This window comes from Puma concolor, chromosome E2, assembly GCF_028749965.1.
Source record: "Puma concolor isolate L17-30 chromosome E2, mPumCon1.1.hap2, whole genome shotgun sequence".
In the NCBI taxonomy this organism is placed as follows: Eukaryota; Metazoa; Chordata; class Mammalia; order Carnivora; family Felidae; genus Puma; species Puma concolor.
In genome coordinates, this window is record NC_141681.1 from 24476040 (window position 1) to 24497267 (window position 21228).

Consider the following 21228-nt stretch of genomic DNA (forward strand, 5'->3'; position numbering starts at 1 on the left):
GGTTTGATTCATCATCACACTGCATAAAGTGATACTATGCAAGTAGTGGTGGCAAATTTCTCAGAATCAGTGGCTTGAATTCTTTGCATTTTTGGAAGGTCAAAAACAGATAAATATATAAAGCCCAGTTTCTATAATTACCACAATCAACTGGTTGAGAGTTTGAAGGAAGCAGTCTTTCACCTACTGTGGGTACGTCTTCTACAGAGAATCTCTGTGCAGACCCCTCGACCTAGCTTAATGCATAGCGAGTAGGAGGTAGTCAGTGAGAATCTATTGAACTGAATTGTGGGAAGCGGCCATATAGAGAAGGTAGAATTTCAGTATTCATTCATTCATGCATTCACACAAAGTATGTATTCCCATAATATGTGTCTCCATTTAGATTTTTTGGAGCAAAACCATTAAAAAGAATATATATTGCCACAAAAGAGGAAAAAAATGGAAAATAAGTAGTGATTGATAGGAACCAGGAAGAGTAAGAAAAAAGGACTGTTATGTAATTATTAAAAATCCAGAGCAGGAAAAAGAAGATGTACTTATTTCTTGCAGTTTTTTATTTTAATATAGAGAATAAAAATCATGAGCCACTTAATGTATTTGAAGAAACAGCTCTGATGTATTGTGACAACTGTCTTGAAGGGAACAATAGAGCCATAAAAATCTGCTCTTACTAACCCTCTGTATGGTAACTCCTTTAACTAGAACATCTACCTCACTTTTACATTCTGACTGGTTTTGCCTCTGGCTTGTCTTCTAGGGAAGTGAGATGGCCTCCTGTTAACATAAGTCTAATTATCTCTGTCCTGGAGGGACATAGAGATCCATTTCCCTATGCTTGCTGCTCTATGATGGGGCATAATCATACCTGGATTTCAATATTCAGAAATGTCCTGGGCTAATCATAGTTAAATGTGGCCTATGTATATGAGAACCACTGGTAATGAATAGCTCCTGCAGGTGACTTGTGTCTGTCTCTTTTGTTTTTTTTTTTTTTTTTCTGCAAAGTAAGTTTCACTGTCATAGCATTACAAATTAAAAGACTGGGGCCCGGAAAGCTGATGAGTTGTGAGCCTGGTTGCCCTGTGTAATGTAGCTCTGCACATTACAATACATTCCCCAGCTTTTATACTTAGAATGCAAGAATTGTGAAGTTATCCTCCTTATCTGTCTTCTCCACTATATCTATAGTACCTGAAACAGTGTATGATATATAGTAGTCCTCCACAAACATTTGTGTAATGACAGATTTATTACTTGTCTGTTATTTTGCTATGCTCCTTATCCAGTGCGAAATAGAGCATAGGGCTTTTTTGTGCCACCTGCCTTCTTAGGTCCATGAATGGGAGCTGAAAGGCATTAGCTGCCTGAGTACAAATAATTTTGAGTGGGGAAAAGTTTTTTTGAATAAAAATAATAAAATAGATAATGATAATAGATCACGATAATAAGAGTGGAAAGGAGGGGTGAGTATTGTGCCAAAGGAAGGGAGCTGATGGTGCTTCTTGCACAGACACTGACCTGATTAAGTGGGAATCACGTAGCAATATTGTTTGAGAAGACACATGAGGGGTGGAGGAGGAGAAGAATTCTATTTTGAGAGAGAATGTGAAGGCAAAGAGAGAAGTCACTCTGCTGGGAAGAAAGAGCCTGCATCCCCAAAGAAGAATGTAGGAGGATTTCAAAAGCAGAACTTGCAGAATGCAACAAAGCGGTCAAGGAGAGTATTGGATTAAAAGGTACAAAAGGTATCGTGGGAAGATTATCCAGGGATAGTAGTGAGATCTGTGCCCCTCAGATGATTTTAAACAAATCAAGTTGTCAGAATTTTCAGTGATTCTAATATGTAACCCCTCTAGGTACTTCAACACTTTTCACATTTGTACATCTCTATGTTTTATGAGTCTTTGGCTGACAAGGAAAATGTAGCAGAAACATGCCAATGGTAGGAAATTCTAGAATATTTCTTTTGAGCCTAATCTTGTTTCTGATTCTTATTTTGAAGGGAATTGAGGCAAGTTCTCGGCATGATGATGTCTCATGTCCATTGTGGCACATTTCATTGAAGCTGCTGTGCCCCTCTGCCCTGGGTTAAAGCAATGGAAGAAAATTGTTGCCCCACATTTATGAAGTCCTGGGTTCTGATTATATGAGTAGGAAACTTAGTCACACCTAGAAATCACACAGTGATCATTTGATGCTGAACATGCAGTGACCTCATGGGGCAAAGGCATGGTTGATTATTAGTGAGAAACTTCTCTAGAAATTTGAGGTTGAGTATTTAGCTAATTGGGACATTTTATTAGCAAAGGCCGGTGTCTTACTCTCTATATTGCATAGATCCTTCAAATCAGGGTTAATGGGTCACTGGAAATTCCCTGAGGGAGGTCACTGAGTTGATTTAGCATCTCTGAGTTAGAGATTACTAAAGGAGAAACAGCACTGACTGCCATTTGAAGCTAACAGGCAGACTTACCAAGCAGATTACTCTCAAGTTTGCAATTGGTGATCGTCTAAAGCCTCCAGAGTATAGGAGAGACACGTTGATATAATGGGAAGTGCTGAGAGACGCATTAGATCTATTACTGTCTCAGCCATGTTGAAACTCACAGAATACAAATAATTTAACCAAGACCACAAAAGTTCATGTTTCTTCATGTTTTCATGGGAACTGTAATAGTTATGGTCATGAAATGTAGAGATGAGGTGATGATGAAAATTATTATAAGAGCTATGTGGGTGACTACTCTTTGTCAGCCACTGCATTAAACACCTTACCTGCGCATGGACTGTGTACCTGTGTAGGACCTTGAACAAAGAAGGCTCAGTAGGATATGAAGTATTGCTATTTTATTGTGAGTGATCTTCACAGTCATCCAGCAACAATGTAGTATTACTGGGAGTTAGAGTAGGAGTTAGAGTTGCTGATTAGTGATCAGCAAATTATGATTTTGTTATTGCCTAAATATGTTACATGCCCTGTCTTCTTTAATAATATCGTGCGGAAATAAAACAACAACAAAAAAACTATGGGGTAAATACTATCTCTGTGTAACAAAAGAGGAAACAGGAGCTCAAAGATGTTGAGAAATTGCTCAGGTTACTTACAACAGTTGGAAGCGAAGGAGTCAGAAATCTCATTGTCCGATATCAAATCCAGAGCTCTTAAAATGGCACATTCTGCTTGTCTGTGTTGCCAAGTCTTGATCCATATGACATGCTGTGTCTGACTGATATCTGGGGCCAGAAAGTTTCAATGGTGCATGAGAGGAATCAGGACCATTTAAGGATCATATCGATTCAATTAAAATTTGAGTGTCCTTTATGCTCTGTGAAAATGTTAGATGCTACTTCATATAATGTCTGGTAGGTGATACCATCTCTGTTTTCTAGATGAGGAGACTGAGGTTCTGGGTTGAAAAGAGTGGCTTCAGTCTATTTAGATGCAGGTCTCAATCCTGGCTCCATTTCGTAGTAGGCAACTGTAAAGCCTGTGCTTTATCCACTCTACAACCCTGTTATTCTCATCTGCTTAAGTTCTCAATTGCTAGGAGAAAGCATTCAATTTTTTAGCGACTTTCACGTTGCTTTTTTAAACCACCCATACTTTTTATACATATAATTAGTTATTGGAATTATGGCTTAAGGAAAGAATAGTGCCATCATGCTCTTCACAGAAATAATTCCACTTGATTGAGGAGTCCCTGGAAGTGTTTTCATTTAGGGGAAAAGAAATTTCACCTTAATTCTGAATAGGAATAATTGCAAGTATTGCAGTGTAACAGAATTGGCAATTTGAGCAGCATCATTTATTGGCTAGCCATGTGTTGATGCTGCAAATGGTGGCCTGTGCAGAATTATTTAATAGAAGAGCTACAGAACAAACAGTCCATGCACTAAAGTCACCATGCACAGGGTGTGTAAAAATATTGAGACAGGATATCATTGTTAATTCGCTTACAACCTATGATATATGTTCTCCCATAAGGAAATGGGTGTAGACATGTCTGTGATCCACAGAGTGGGATAGTTAAGAAGTTATAATTATTTAGTCAAAAAATACACTGCTTTACAAGACAGGAAATTCACATATAAGGAAGCAATTTGTACATATTGAGATACTTGAATGATTCTCAGTGTTCTGATTTAAAGCTCTCAATTTGCTGTTCTCTAGTAAGAGCTTTCAAACACAAATGTGAAAGGTCAGGTAGAGGTTAATATATAAAATCTATGTGAAGAAGTCACGTCTGTCACGTTAAGATGCTGTAATAGCATCGGAGATGATTGTTAGACAAATGTCTCACTAAGCACTACATAGACATTTTTTTTAGCAAAAAAGAGTACGTTATTTTATTAACACATCATAACTAAGATTCTAGAGACCCAGGTTTGAGCCTTTGTTCTGCCACAGTCTGTTATGAACTGGCCTAAAACATTTTCCATTGCTGAGCCACATTCAAAATCCATAATATTCATGTGACAATACATGTCCAACTAAGTTTTCCTATGAATTATTTTAGGAAAAATCAGATGTCATCTATATATGAATATACATATATATGTATATACATATACAAACACACAAATGTATATGAAATGTTACAGGATGCAGAACTCATCAGCATCACCCCTTTTTCTGAGTAATCCTGAGGCTGTCTGAAATAGTAGAAAACTATACCACAAGTTTATACTGAGGCATTTAATAAATACAAGTGACAATTACAAAACAGGTAAAATACCTAGAGGAGCAGTGAGAACACTTAGGTTCTTTAATATGAAAAACACACTCTCCTCACCAGCATTCACTGAAGTGTTAGGTCCTTTCTCTTGGCAAACTAATCATGACCCTTGGGATGGAATGGAGTAGTCCTTGAGCCTCCCTTGAGCCTTGGAGGTGGCAAGACTTAAAAAAAATGCATCTGGTCCCTGAGACATGACAAGTATTAATATTGCATGCTTCCATAGTCTAGCTCTGAGCTCCCAGAGCAACTGGAAAAGCCCCCAATTAACGTTTTATTTTGTTTGTCTTTTTTCCTCCCTCTTCACTTTCTTCTACCTTCTCTTCTTCTCCCTTGTATTGTCTTTTTCTCTCCTATAATTGTCCATACTTATCATGTGCAGGAATTATGTTTGGTTCTGGGCATGGGAATGAATGAGGCATGCTTTCTGTCTACAGTGATTTACTATCAGCACAGGTTGAAATCCTAGGGGAAGTGATGAAGAGGAGAAGAGACTTGAAAGTTAATGCTATGAGAAAGTGGCTAGCAAAGGTGCAGAAGATCGAAAGGAAGAGAGTAATTAGCACTACCTGGGAAGCCTTCTTAGCCTCTGAAACACCAGAGCTGGGCCTGAATGGATGGATGGAATTTTAAGAGGCCTAGTAAAGGGCAAGGGTGGTCTAGACTGCATTATCCACACAGAATAGTGAAGGTGCTAAAGTCTGTTGGAAAAATCTGAAGAAAGGTAAGTATCTGGGGAATCAAGGGCATATGCTGTGTAGAATGTTATAGTAAAAGTTGAGTTTGGGTACAAATCATGCAGTAGAGATTTGAATGCAAAAAAAAATTTTTGTCTGTCACCTGGAAAGCACTGTGGGGACATTACTATTTTGAAGTTGATAAGAGATGTTCATACATTGTAGCATCACTGAATATAGTCTTTGTTTCTAATTTTTTAAGTTAAGGTAAGTTTAATTATTATCACTAAACTGATACCTAATTTTTATTTACATATATATATATATATATATATATACACGTATATGTATATATTTATAAAATGTATATACAAAATGATGTAGATATAACTTTGAGTATACTTATGTGTGTGTGTGTATATATACATATATATATATATATATATATATACATTAGATATGTGTATGTAAAAATAAATATAAAAACGTACATTTACATATATCTTTGTGAGGATGTCATATATCTCTATGTATAAAGGAAGACATTGGCTTTTTATTTTTCAGGTAATAATATCAAATTTAAATTCTTATATAACAGTTAATAACCTTTTACATATAATATTGGTAAGTCTCAGGGAGTTTTAGTGATTTACCCAAGATCACTACATTACATTGTTGGTAATCTCATATCAAAATAAATTCTCATCTGTATAACCCCAGAACTCATTTTCTAATACCTATAGTCCATTACAAAGAACTGGGAGATTTGGGGGAGGGGACAAGCTTCAATTTCTTCATAAAAACCTGTCACATTATCTTTGTTTGTATTTTTTGCCAAATTTTATAAGCACATTATAATATAGAATAATCATTTCATATATTATTTTTAAAATTTGAGAATTGTTATAAATGTTTTATGTTGCTATGGAATTATAGAACATAATTTTAAAACATCCACTTTGTATATGTTTGATTTCTATAACCTTCACCACTAATTTAATATTTCCCTACTGTTGCATATTTAAATTGCTTGACAGTTTTCAAAATATCATGTAAAAAAGTGAACATCTTACTCTAAACATTTGAGATATCTGGAGAAAGGAAAATTTATAATTTCCTTGAAATAAATTCTTAGTTTTAAAAATACCAGATGAAAGTATATAAATAAGCTTTTGATTCCTGATACATTTAACTCATTAGCTTCACAATTATGTTGTGATATTTTACAAAAGCACCAGAAATATATGAGAAATATAGTTTCTCTAAATCCAGACCGTTGTATCTACCTGCCTATCCATCTATTATCTATTATCTATCTATCTTTACATCTACCTATCTATCATCCATCTATCTAACATTACCTTTCTAGCTAATTCATAAGTTGTAGTCACAAGGGAAAATTAACCCTATCGAGTTCATTTAAAAATTTTTTTATGTTTATTATTGAGAGAGAGACAGCATGAGTGGGGGAGGGACAGAGAGAGAGGGAGACACAGAATCCGAAGCAGTCTCCAGGCTCTGAACTGTCAGCACAGAGCCCGACATGGGACTCGAACTCAAAAACAGCGAGATCATGACCTGAGCTGAAGTTGGACACTTAACCAACTGAGCTACCCAGGTGCCCCCTTATAGAGTTCATTTTTGAACACTATGGAAGCTAAAGAGTTTTCTAATGATTTGTTTTCTCCTTTGTGGTATATCTGTGCAAGTTTGACATTATTGCACTTATTATATTGTAGCTATAATTCAGTGATAAGGTGGATATATATCTGGTTGTATATCCTTTACCCCTCATACATGGCAGCATAGAGTACAAATCACATGGCAGAGCAGAGAGTTGTGGGTACAATATATGGTCCCCAAAAGGAACTTTTCCCTGGTGGATTTGTACCACTTAATCTCATAAATGAGAGATTTTTTGTTCCACAGATAGTAAAATGATAATTGCACATTGAATTGGCAAGAGTTTTGGGAATAACAAAGCTAGTGGTTTCATAACCAGGATAATGTGTTCAACAAGTCTTATTCAAAAGAGGAGTCTAGCACAGCATTTTATATCAACTGCAATCTTTGTACAGCACAATCTGGGAAACCCGCAAAGAGTGAATTACAGTAATCAGGCTTCAGAATGACAAAGGAGTTAATCAGCATCTCCTTGCTTTTCTCGTGAAGCCTCTCAATCTGGTGATATCACAGAAATTATAAAAAGAAGTCTTCGTGACGGATACAAAATGCTTCTCCAATGATAACATTAAAGACAATGGGAAACACACACACACACACACACAGACACACACACACGTTTTAAATTTTTGAGATGACTGACACTAGATTCTAATCAGAAATACTCCCTGGATAATGAGACAGAAGGAACAGCTGTTTAGCACTTAGGAAGAACTTAAGGCCAACCTAGGACTTAAATTTTTAAACTACTGCAACAGGGAAATCTCCATATGATTGAATAAGGTTAAGATAAAAATATTGTCTTTTAAATATAGGAAAATCTATTCACAGTAGGGTAATATATACCAGTTACAGGGCAAGGTGATTCCCCCTCTTCCTTCTTAATTCTGTTACCAGGGTTCACCTCCCATCCTAAACCTTCCCACCCAGCTCTCCAGTGTCAGATTCAAAACCTCCAATGAATTAAATTCATGGAGAATAGATTGTTCTCATTAATTCTCATGAATTTTCTGATTAGATTAGATTTTCAAAATGAAGTTTGAGGGAAATTCTTCTAAAATGTGATGATTTATGTTCCTTTTTCTGAATTTATTTTATAGTTAATGCTATTGAGACTCCAGCAGGACAGGCTCATTCTCCTTAACACCAATTTGTGTATGTGTGTTTTTTCTTCTTAAAATCTTAGAGCTTCTTATTTTCAAGAAAAAGAAAAGGTTTCTCCCAAGGATGTTCCATGATGTATCCTAGAGTAACTAGGTAAAGGGTTTAAGTATAAATACTAGAACCGTTACTGAGTTGGAAATTTACAAAAGTCAAAGAAAGAAGATTTTTTTTTTTTAGTTTTATTTATTTTCAGAGGGAGACAGCACAAGCAAGGGAGAGGAGCAGAAGGAGAGAGAGAAAATCCCAAGCAGGCTCCACAGTCAGCATGGAGCCTGACACGGGGCTCGATCCTATGACCCTGGGATCATGACCTGAGTTGAATCAAGAGCCAGACACTGAGCCACCCAAGCACCCCAAAAGATGTAATGTTTTTAATTGTGTCAACTGCAAGTCAATCCTGGTATTACCATATTTAATTAAGTTGATTTTCTTTTTCTTTGTGAGACTATTTATCAAATGCCAACGTCAGTGAGTTTCACTACCCCAGAAGAAAGCATTTTGTGATACTGCTTGCCATAAAATTGAAAACACTGATTTGTTGTCAGACTGATATTATGTAAGTTTAAGTATAATATTTAATCTTCTGAACACTGCTGGACATCAAAAATGTGTGACTATGAACATGTAGAAAGACATGAGCACTAATTTTGCTTGACTACTTTGGTGAAAAAGGAGGGACACAATTCTTGTCTTTGGGAATGGGAAGTTATTTGAAATTAACACCATCAAAGTTGTTTTAAATTGGTTTATTTCAGCAGAAAGGATGTAGGGATCTCCTGTATGCTGTTTGAAAATCAAAGTTGAAACTGGATAAAAATGCCATTGAACTGAGGCTTTCGGTAACTTTTTAGTATCATAGGTCAAAATTTTTGACTTCTCAAATCTGAGAGGAAAAAGAACTTACTATATTTTCTGCTCTTTGCAAGGTGGTATTTGATACCAAACAATACTTTTTAAAATAAAGAAGTTATCTCTTTGTCGATAAAAGAAAAAGCCTGAAGTGTGGGAGAACATGTGAACCACAGGATATAATTTAGGAGAGAAATAGAGGGAATTTTAAGGCAACTTTAAGCTTGTATTTTAGGAGTTTATCAATATCTTACAACATCTACGTAGGTGACATGATCTCCCTTTTGAATAAGAATTTTAAAAAAGGTTCAGTGGGGGCGCCTGGGTGGCGCAGTCGGTTAAGCGTCCGACTTCAGCCAGGTCACAATCTCGCGGTCCGTGAGTTCGAGCCCCGCGTCGGGCTCTGGGCTGATGGCTCAGAGCCTGGAGCCTGTTTCCGATTCTGTGTCTCCCTCTCTCTCTGACCCTCCCCTGTTCATGCTCTGTCTCTCTCTGTCCCAAAAATAAATAAACGTTGAAAAAAAAATTAAAAATAAATAAATAAAAATAAAAAAGGTTCAGTGACAAGTGTAGAGATGCCCCAACTCAAGGAGAAAAATGGGAGGGTTGAGGTCACTTGGGGTTTTTCCTAGCCTGCCTTTTTGGCCACCAGGTAGCAGGAAAAATGCTCCAGAAATTCTTTCTTGAATTTTCTAATGAGTCATTGTTAATTATGAGATTGAGCCTAGCGGCAGCTCAGAAAACAAGAGCTGTTCATCATACAGTTTTGCACTGAAGTCCATGAAGTGTGCTGCATGCCCTAAAGAAAACTTGTGGAGACTCCTTGCTTGTCTTAGAAATTAGAAAGCCCACTCCAAGTATTGTCTAAGAAAAGAGAAAGTGTGAAGACGTCCAGGTACAGCTTTCTGGCTGGGTCATCTTGAGCAACTCACTTAACTGAATAGCTCTTACTCGCTTTTTACTGATGGGGAAACAAAGAGCCTGCCCTGCCGTCTCAAAGAATAGCCCTTTGGACAGCAATGTGTTCTTATATTGAAGTACTCTTTGAACTGTAGATGTGTGTTTAACAATGATGTGCTGGAAACATCTTTGACACCTGGGTAATGAACCAGTATGCTGACCATATTTTATAGGGTCTTGGCAGGAATGGGGTAATTGAGGAGAGTTTAATAAGTAACTGTTGACAAAACCTTGGCCAGGTTAAGAGAGACCATCACAGGATAACAAAGCGCCTCAAGCCTAGCAGCAGAAGAGTGATCATTACCCCTAGACCCAAGAGAACAAGGGATTGGGGCATCTATTGGATAGTAGAGTTTTGTTCTAGTAATACCTGAAAAGGCTAACCATAGAGTGGGCCAAACATGTGACTGGGATATTTGGGGAGTCTGGAACTTCACCCTGCTACATCCTCCCAATCTCCTTGGGTAATGTGTGTTGGTTGAATCTAATGCAGAGTCAGAAAGTAAGGAAGTTCGTTGAAGCAATCCATAAAGGTCACTGTCCCATGCCAAGAATAGGTAAGAAATGCTGGAAAGTGGATCTGGAGGGGCAATTGGAGAATGTTCAGCACTCTAACCACCATCCAAAGAGGCATTTAAATAAATTTGGGTTGGGAAGGAAAACGCGGAAAGGGAGTAGCATAGTTGGATAACTAGTGTGTGTGAAGAACTTTACATGAATTATCTCACATAATCTTAGTATAACCACAATGGAAGGCTGATTTATTATCACCATTTGACAGGGCAAGATACTGAATCCTGATGAGTTTAATAATTTGTTCATGGTAATAAAAGTAGTTAAGTGTGAGAATAACATAAGAAACCAAACTTGCTTGACTTCAATATGAAGGAGCATCTGTAAAGGGACTCCAGCTTCTCAGTAGATATGCCTATAAGGTAGTGTGAGGCTGCTTGCTTTTATAGAGGAAGGCATAAATATAGGTGGAGACCCATGGAGCTCTTTTTGTCCCATTTAAGCAAGGCTCTCATCATGATGCTTCACATATATTTTGATATAACTCATACACATTAGCCCGGGTATGCTATTTTTAACTGAGCCTCAATATTATTTTAATTCCGAATGTCTGAGAGATAATCACAGTCTTTTTTTTTTTTTTTGATTTACACTCTCATGATGTATTTTAAAAAATGATGAGAATAATACATACCAAACTTCTCTGACTCTGAGGAAATTATCAAAATTATTCCACTGAAGTAACCTGAAAGGACTCTTGCATAGACTTCAACCTATCCACTTCTTTGGGGGAAAAAAAATGATGCCTTCCTTGGGTAATTCTATCAGTTACCTCCGATTATTAGATGTTATATATTAAATTCCAAAGTGTAAAGGATGGCTTTAATTTATGATGAACTTAGAATGTGATGGTACCTAAACTTGACACACACTTGTGTAAATATCATGGGAGTAAAACAATTTTCTAATGCTTCCTACTGGAATTGGGCCCATAATGAAGGTATTCTGAGTTATGAAATATATATCCATTGCAGAATAGCCATATTGGCATCCCATCATGCTAATGATGAGGCTTTATTTGTTGTTGTTGTCTTAGCTCACGAGTTATATTTTGATATGATCAAATCCTGAAATAAGCCATTATATTGAAAAATATTATGTTACTATCAATATTTCCAAATAAGCACGGTTAACCAATTAGTGCTCCCTGAATGGGAGTCTTGAATATAAAAGTGGTTTCAAGGTGTAATAAAGTACATCAGAACTCACGGCTGTTCTTAGAGCCTGCACACTGTCTGGGTGGGATAGATTTCCCTGGGTACTCTTGTGCCTCGCCTGCTATTCGAATAATTCAGGGACTTGAACTCTTTGTAAATCTTTTACAGACAGATGATTTAATTAGATCATAAGAGTTAAAACAACCAAACCAAAAAAACCCCAAAAAACAAAAACAAAACAAAACAAAACAAAACAAAACAAAACAAAACAAAAATCCCCACAGGATTACAGCTTTGGAAATGGCCAGATAGTGGCCCATCTTCCATTTGAACCAAACGTGTAGGATATCCCTGGGGTTAGAAATGCAGGGGAAATTCTCTTTAATCCAGAAAGTTTTATATTACTTGGGCCAGAGACATAACTCACACTTATTCAACAAGAATGTTTTGGGCTAGTCACAATAATTTTTATTATGGGCTTTTACCAATATGGTGTGTGGGGGTGTATTTTTTGACACAGAATTAAATAAAACTGCAGAACACAGAAAAAATATAGTGTCACCACTGTAAGGGATCTCATTGTTCTTTGAAATGGGAAAAACTGGAAATAACTGGAATATCCACTGATAGTATGTTCATAAATGAACAATCATGCAGTTAAAAGAAGTAATGAGTTGGACCTCTAGATGCTAGTGAGCAAACAAAAGAGATCTCAAAGATATCTATTCTGTGATAAAAGAAAGTCCCAAAACAGTGCCTGTATCATGACCACATTTGTGGTTAAATGTTTATATGCATATACACATTTGTATGAATATACATATAATGGCTTTGAAATTATACACATCAAAATGTTAGCAATATTTATCTGTAAAAAGAGGTATGAGAGTAAGGAGAGGGCTAAATAAAGATTTTCAAAATAACTTCAGAAGCATCTACCCAAATTTTGTATCTTTAACAAGAATATTAAATTACTGGTGAAACACATAAAGAAGCAGATGGATGAAACCCTGAAAATATATCAGAAAGGAAAAAGCTAACATTTTAGCACGGACGATGTTCTGTTATTTTGTATGATCTTAGTTTTACCTCCTTTCTCTTTTCTCTGTTTTTAATTTTTTTCTAAATTTTGTATTACTTTTACAATGGAGAAAATGTAGCTAACTAATTAAAATATAAATGTTGAATAGTACCTTTGGATTTAGACATTCGCCTACATTAATTCTGACTGGTGTTTTATTCATCTGAGTTGATTCTAATAATGCATTTATTTCTTTCATCTCTCTGATGTATTTGTGAGCTTCAGAATAATTTATCTTTGACCTCAGAGCCTTCAAGCTATTTATGTATTTACTCCTCTTGTAGGGGAACTGGAGTCTGTGATAAATTGTAAGATTCTTTCACTTCCAGGGTTTTCCTGGGTAGATGAGGCCATGTTTTGATTTATACTTTAATTTGGTAGGCAACAGTATGCCATTCAGTTTACTTTCTAATGTATATTTTTGCAAGTTCTCTTTTTTATACACTATAAAATGTATTTTTGCAAGTTAGCCACTAATGTCTGTGACTGAAATCTTTCAGTGTTGGCATCACTGATGCACACCAGTTAAAAGGCAAAAGAAAACAGAAGATTATCTGAGTGGGGACTTGATGTAGGCGTGTGTGTGTGTGTGTGTGTGTGTGTGAGAGAGAGAGAGAGAGAGAGAGAGAGAGAGAGAGAGAGAGAAATGCACACATTCATTTTGAATGAGCTGTCTTCCTGAAAGTCATTTTCCCATTTTTCCCCCTCAGCAATTATAAAAACTGCCCTTCCCAACATGGACAGAGAAGCCAAGGAGGAATACCTGGTTGTTATTCAAGCCAAAGATATGGGTGGACACTCTGGTGGCCTGTCTGGGACCACAACACTTACAGTGACCCTTACCGACGTAAATGACAATCCTCCGAAATTTGCCCAAAGTAAGTTTGTTCCCTACACTGGGTGAATATCTAATTACAATGTTTTCGTATTAATTTATTTTCTAATTTTTAGCAATATCCAAAAACCTGACAGCAATCATTGAATGTTTATTATATGCAAGGTATGCCAATGTGTGTGTGTCTGTGTGTATACACACACATATACACATACACACACACATAGATATGAAACAAGCAACTCTCCTGTCATTTTGGTAATAAATATATTCTCATTTTACAGATTTTAAAGAAGTTGAGAAAATTTCCAAATATTTAGGGTATAGTAAATAGTGTAGCTAAGAGTTAGAACCAGTCAGTTACAGAACATCTGACTGCAAGAATTGTGCTTAGTTCTCCATTCCCTGGTACCTCCCCTTGTGAACTTGAGAGAGTAATTACAATGCACCTCAGATAGTGCTCTATCAATAGTCCCACTTTGTTGTATAAGAGGAACCACATCTGTAGTGCCTTAGGAGGGGAAAGCAGATAGGCCGTGTACGGTATACTGGCCGCAAAAATAAACACTCTTTCCTGTGACTTCCTGTGGCTCCTTCAGCCATCAGTGATCACTGATCCTACTCATCCTTACTAAAGCCAGGCTCTGCCTCAGAAGCATCTCAACAAAATTCGAGGCAGCCACCATCCATGAATCAGGGAGACAATCATTGTTTTCCAATTATATGTACGCTCACAGAACCGTTTCTTTTTTTTTTCTTTTGTTTTTAAATTTTTAATTTATTTTGAGAGAGAGAGATTGAGCATGAGCAGGGGAAGGGCAGAGAGAGGGGAAGAGAGGGAATCCCAAGCAGGCTCCATGCTGCCCGATGCAATGTGGGGCTGGGTGTCATGAAGCCGTGAGTTCATGACCTGAGCCAAAATCAAGAGTCGGATGCTTAAGCAACTGAATCACCCAGGTGCTCCACAGAACCATTTTCTTGTGAGCACTTATCCAAATACTCTGACAAACTGCATTGTGAAGACCTTTTGATGTGGAGACTCTTGAGTTGAGACATGAGTGATGACTAGGAATTAGCTGGAACAAGATGAAACTAGGGAAGTGGGGGTGTGGTCATGGCAATGGGAGGAAGAGGATATCCCAAAGTCCAGTGAAAGAAGGGTATATGGCCCTAGGTGAGAATTAAAAGAATCTTATAATAGGGGCCCCACGATAGCTCAGTCGGTTGAGCATCTGACTCTTGATTTTTGTTCAAGTCATTATCTCATGGTTCATGAGATTGAGCTCTGTGAAGGGGTCTATATTAATAGTGAAGAGCCTGCTTGGGATTCTCTCTCTCCCTCTCTCTCTGTCCCTCCCCACTGTCTTTCACAGTAAATAAATAACCTTACAAAAATCCTACTACAGTTGGAACACAGAGTCTAAAGAGTTAGGTTAGGCAAGAGTTAGCCATACTTGGATTTGGAGGCCATTCTGAGTATCATGATCTTTATTCTAAGATCTCTGGGAAGCCATTAAAAGGTTTTACATTATAGGTAAAGTAATAGAATTGGAATCCAGGGAAATAAGAGAAAATGAAATCTGGCCTCCTTCCAATGTGTTCTCCACACTGCAGCCACTTGAAGGGTGTGCATAAGCATTCATGTGAAAAGTGATGGCAGAGCTAGCAAGCCAGGGTGGTCTCTGTGGAACTGGAGAAAGGTGTATAGGTGTGACAGATACTTAAGAGGTAATGATAACAAAACTTTAAGGATATGTTGTATTCTCAGTTGAAGAAGTGAGTTTTCACATTTTTGCAATGAGGGATTACATGCATGCTGGTGCTATTTGCTATGGTAGGGAATACCATAGAAGAACCTGTTGTGGTTTTTTTTAGGAGAATTTTTTAAAGTTTATTTATTTATTTTTTAAAAGAGAGAGAGAACGTGAGCAAGCATGAGCAGGGGAGGGGCAGAGACAGAAGGAGAGAGAGAGAGAATCCCAAGCAGGCTCTGCACTGTCAGCCTCTAGAGCCTGATGTGGAGGTCAATCTCACAAACTGTGAGATCATGACCTGAACCACAACCAGGAGTTGGATGCTCAATCAGCTGAGCCAACCAGGTGCCACTGAACAGAGAGAAGAGCAGGGAGAGGGATGAAGAGGGAGGTAGGGGGAGAGGGAGAGAGACAGATGGGGGGGGGGTGTTGAAAATGATACATTTAAGGTATTTTTGAGAATTTACCTGCAGAAAAAAAATCAAAGGTAAAAAGAACAGAAAGGATGGATTTTCATTAGGAATTTCAGCATTTTCACTTCTGGCTATGCATAAATCTGATAACAATGCAACCCTTTTTAACCAAATTATTGAAATGGAGAATACCATCTCTCCTATCCTTTCCCCAGCTCTCTTCTTTCCTTTTCAGTTACCATTATAGTTAAGGATCTAATATGCAACTCTTCTTTCTCAGAAAATGATTGTTTCAATTCAGCAGTGGCAGGTGAGTTTCAAAAGTGTTCCCTTTCTTAGCAGTAATAACTATTAACTATGATCACACTAATAGAGATGAGTGAGCAGAATAGGAATGGATAAATGTTCCATTTGATTGGCTTCCCAAAGCTCCCTGATGTAGGACTAGCAGCAAGGTGAAGCCCCTTGCTGGCTTATTGCCTTAACAAGCATACCTAGAGGGATCATCTCAAACCTTAACTGGAATATAAAGTTTGAAGGAAATGGAATCATTACACTAATTATGAGAGAATTGGGAGGCTTGTATTGGATGTGTGGATTTTCAGTGCCTACCTTATGGCAAAACTATTTGGAAAACATTTTTGTTCCCCAGTCCCATAATTTCATGATTCGAGGAGACATTTTTATTTCATCATTAAATAAAAGTGTGCTAGTGCTAGAAGAAAACCTTACCCATCATAGGAAATAATCTTGTTAGATTGGGTAGAAGGAGCCTAGTTTATCCAAGGGACTCAGTGATTGAGTTCCAACAAGAATTGGGTAATGTTCTCTAGATTTAATTTTTCCTTTTGTTTTATAGCTCATCGAATATTTATTTATTCCCTTGTTTTGGTTCCAGCGGGACTAAAACTTCATGATTGCCTTGACTTTGGGTTCCCCACAAACAGGCATTGAGACAGGAATTTGATTAGAAGTAGTTTATCTTGGAGATGATCCCAAGAAACGCCAGTGGGGAAGTGAGGATGTGTGCGAGAGAAGGATAGAGAGCCAATAATGTGCATTATCAAGCCGGCTACGACTGTGGGGGAACTGCAGCTTTATCCCATCGGGGAAACTCTGCAACACTGTAAATAGACAAAAGAAAAGAAATAGCTCAAGGTTACCCTACCAGAAAGGGGAGGAGCCTGGGATTCTATATCCTAAGTTGTGTGAGTCTTTGAGGGCTGCTTCTGAGAGGGCATTAATATTCTGGTAGTTAAGGCCTGACAGGCAGTGGGCAAAATGGGTTCTGAAGGCCAGAAAAAAAGCCTCAGGCAAGAAATGCGGGAGTTGGCAGTTAGATGTGGGGCCGGTGTGTACTGAAGTGGTAATGGCCAGGGGTTATGGTCTCTTCCCTCTACCAATGAAATGAGTGACACCAATACAACAACTAAAGTGATTTGAGTAAAAATGGGACTGCTACCACTAATCAGACACGTTTTACTGGCCCCACAGGAGAATGAACATACACTATGATTGTATTTTGCCTAGAGAGTCTTGGAAGTAGGATTTGTGGTCTTCAGAGCAATGAGGACTTTAGTAACAGGAGGACTGTTTCATGTGTCTGAACAGCTTGCTGCAGGGCACAGCAGAAGTTTAGTAATTGGATGTTATCAAAAATGGTCTACAGGTCTGTAAATATAAAGGTAACTTCAAAAGTGACTTTCAGTGTGTTACACATTACATCTTTCTGTGCTGAAATTAGCGTAATATTTTATGTTGGGCAACAATGAATATCCCCATGGGCAGCCGGTGTGATTATACAGCAAATTGGAAAGAACATTCACATAGACTCCCTCATATCCCGATGTAAATTTGCTCCAAATATATGCTTGGTAAACATACAGTTGAATAAGTTTTATATCTCAGAAGAGTCTCGAAGAGGGATCACTTCTTCTTCTGGGAACTCTTTGACTCATTTAAAAGATTGTACATTTCGCAGCAAAATGGATATTTTTCTCTTTTCCATCACTGTCCTGTTAATATCTGTAGGTGTGCTCAGAACAAAGAAAGTACCCAATAAATATTTGCTGAATAGGTCAGTAAATGAATGGAAGTTGTGCAGTGCTCAGTGTCTTGTTTTGTTTTGTTTTTTCCTAAGGTCTGTATCACTTCTCAGTACCAGAAGATGTGGTTCTTGGCACTGCGATAGGAAGGGTAAAGGCCAACGATCAAGATATTGGTGAAAATGCACAGTCATCCTATGACATCATTGATGGAGATGGAACAGCGCTCTTTGAAATCACTTCTGATGCCCAGGCCCAGGATGGTATTATAAGGCTAAGAAAGGTAAGCTAAGGAAGATTTTGTTCGTCTTCCAAAGACGTCTTTGAAACTTGAGTTTTGAAGTTGACAGGGGTTGAGCGGACTTCCTGACATAATCTTAGGATTGGTAGAGGTTTAGCTTCTTCAGCTGTGAAAAAGCAGAGTCCTTTTTGCACCTCATAACCTTGGCCCCAGTTTCCCTTTCAGCTAACTGGGGGGCAACCAGTTACCATGGTGATGTTGGTAGCATCCCATCTCACCCATTATTTCCCCTCATCTATGTCTCAGTGTTCTTCCCTAAGCCAAAGGAATTGGCTCACTTCCTTTGCAGAGCACCCTCGTCACAAAGGGAAGTCAACACTCAAAAGGTCACCCTCAAGCAATGAAGGACATAGATTGGTAGACAGTTCTTATTCATTGAAGACATTATTCTGAGGCATATTGTCTATGGTTCTTAAGAGGATTCCCAGTAGGAAAAAGATTCAGGTGCCCAGAGAGGTGGCAAGTTCAGTGGCCTTTAATCCTTCCCTATAGAAATCTCCCCATTTCCACACTCCTGCTTCCTGGAATATCTGCACAAAATATATTGAAGATTCCCAAGTTTTTATTGCAGGCTCTACTTTCAGAGAAACTCAAGGACAGACAGAACAGTCAGCCTGAGTTGTTCTGGTCAGCTCTAGCACTAGAAGGGCAGGGCCAACACTCCTACCATTGGTTACTCCAAACCATGCATCAAAGGTCCAAGCATTATGGTAAACGAAGCTCCTCTTGGCCTTGCTTCCGGGTGTGGGGCTACCACGAGAGAAAGAAACATCTAGATGAGTAGTACAGATAATGTATGGCTATTGTATCTGCATTTGCCAGCAGCCATTTCTTTTGTGATAGATGTGAAAAATTCTGTACAGTAGCTTCTGAATTTATTTATCATCATGACACCTACATTCATAAAAAAATATGTAGAATGCATTTCATTATCTTATGGGCATGGACCTTTGCAAGGGAAAATATCCTTTTATCCTCATCATGAGTATTTTTTTCAATACTGTTTTTCGAATCTTTTTCACAAAACAGTACAAATTAATTTTAATTAGATGAGTGTGTTCATGAATAAGAATATAAATGGCAGAGCACACTGTTGGGAGCCTGTCTTGATCAGCATTATATTCATGTGACTCCAAGCTTACTATCTAATTCTCTCCATCATGTTACACAAGAACGTGATTCCAACGGCCATGCTCTAAAAATCCCCCCTTGAAGAGATAGTAAAATTATGAACCTGGAGTTTCCTGGACATACTTTTTCTACAAAATCAATGAATTTTTTTAAATTAATTTCAAGCGAAAAAAAAAAAAGGCTGCATTTATTTTAACTCTGTTCGGAACAACACTAGCTTTCTACCTGGCTTGAGTTTAGGTTAAGAGTTGGAAAGTATTTAAAAACTCATGTTTAAAATAGAATACAGTATAATTATGCTTGAGTCAATTATTGAATAACCCAGAGCCACATTTTCTTTAGCTAATGATTCCTAATGTCATTTTTATTGTTATTATTAACTGCCATCCTTTGCTACCATAAGGTGCTTTTATAAACTGAAGCAGCCGTGTGTTATAGTTTTATTCACTGTTATTCATAAACGTGGAACTATATACTACATGTTTTGACACTGAGAAACCCGTGTATTTTCATGTAGAGAGCAATATGTAGGGAGTCATATTTCTACAATTCGTGGGTCTCCTGTTTGATAAGATCCTAAGGACACTAGGGATGTGTTTGGATACATTGTCATTATGTTGAACTAAGAAATAAACAGAACATAATCTGCTACACTTAACAGTGTTTGTGAGGAATTTGAAATTGCAAAATAGTTACAGTCGGGGTGATTGGCAAATTTTTGCAAATGCTGATGTTGAATCGTCTATTCGTGGCTACGTGTGCCTAGGAATTTCAGAATAGACAGGGAAGTGACTATATGCCTTGTTTACTAGAAAATATTTCCCCCAAAAGCCGAGTCCCATTAGAACTGAATTCAAGTAGAAAGATCGACCCCAATTTTGAAATAAAGATACATCTTTAAGCTTATACAGGAGTTCTGAAAGAGTTCCCTACTGCCAGTTTGTCTTCTGATTTATTTTTTTAAAAATCTGCATTGCAGATTGTGAAGAATTGCACCTCACACCTAAATTGTCTCTCTGAACTTTGACAGACGTTTATTCATGAAATCTGAAATATTACGAGTTGACAAGAATTGCAATGTAAGGAATCTGACACAGATTGGCTTCTGAGTATTTAGGGGAACTAAATATTTTACCTAACTCTCTTCACCTAGGTCATTAGCTGAAGTCGTAGGGGCTTTTAAGGAATGAGATATTAATATGTCAGAAGTATTGTCAGTAATGGAGCAGTGAGGTAATTTCAAATTGCTTTTAAGTGGTTGGTGGAGGCACAGCCAGACCTAGTTATCTATATATATACTGCTCTCGCCCTTCCTTCTTCTAAATATAAACCCTGATAAATATGTATCTGCATACATATTTCTTTATATGCCCACCTGCTTCAGAGCCCAGAACTTATAATAGAGACCTTCTAAGAATACCCTAAAAAATAATAAACCTCATTTTAGCCACATGATCAGTAGAGCAGCGGTGATTTTAGAAGCGAAATCAGAAAACACTCTTTGTTGGGATTAGTGCTAAATTATGCTTTATAATGTCTCCTTGGACTAAACAATGATTATTTCTAGTTCTTTACATTTCACACACTGTTGCAGAAATGATAAAATATTCTTCCCAGATAGAGATTGTGTTCGATGCTGCCTTATCTCCTACCAGCAGAGGCCCGATTAACTGGCTGATTGGTATTCAGGTCGTGCCACCACTAGTAAAATTTTATTATGACTCTGAAGTGAAATTTTGATGGCACAATTCATGACTGTGAATATTTTGTGAATTCCAAGTGAAATGAGCAAAACAAAACAAAACAATAGGAGATTAGATTCACTGAGCTTGTATAATAAACAGATATCAATAAATGCCTGTAAAA

The 21228-nt window shown here is 37.5% G+C and overlaps 1 protein-coding gene across 4 annotated transcripts in view; it reads left to right on the forward strand.

Moving 5' to 3' along the window:
- Positions 1-21228, forward strand: part of CDH8 (cadherin 8) — a 368350-nt gene that overhangs the window by 182792 nt on the left and 164330 nt on the right. For all 4 annotated transcript variants that reach the window (XM_086689282.1, XM_086689284.1, XM_086689285.1 and 1 more), the window contains 2 exons: positions 13594-13761; positions 18026-18213. In XM_086689282.1, coding sequence (XP_086545408.1) covers positions 13594-13761; positions 18026-18213 — 356 coding nt within the window. The remainder of the gene's footprint in view (positions 1-13593; positions 13762-18025; positions 18214-21228) is intronic.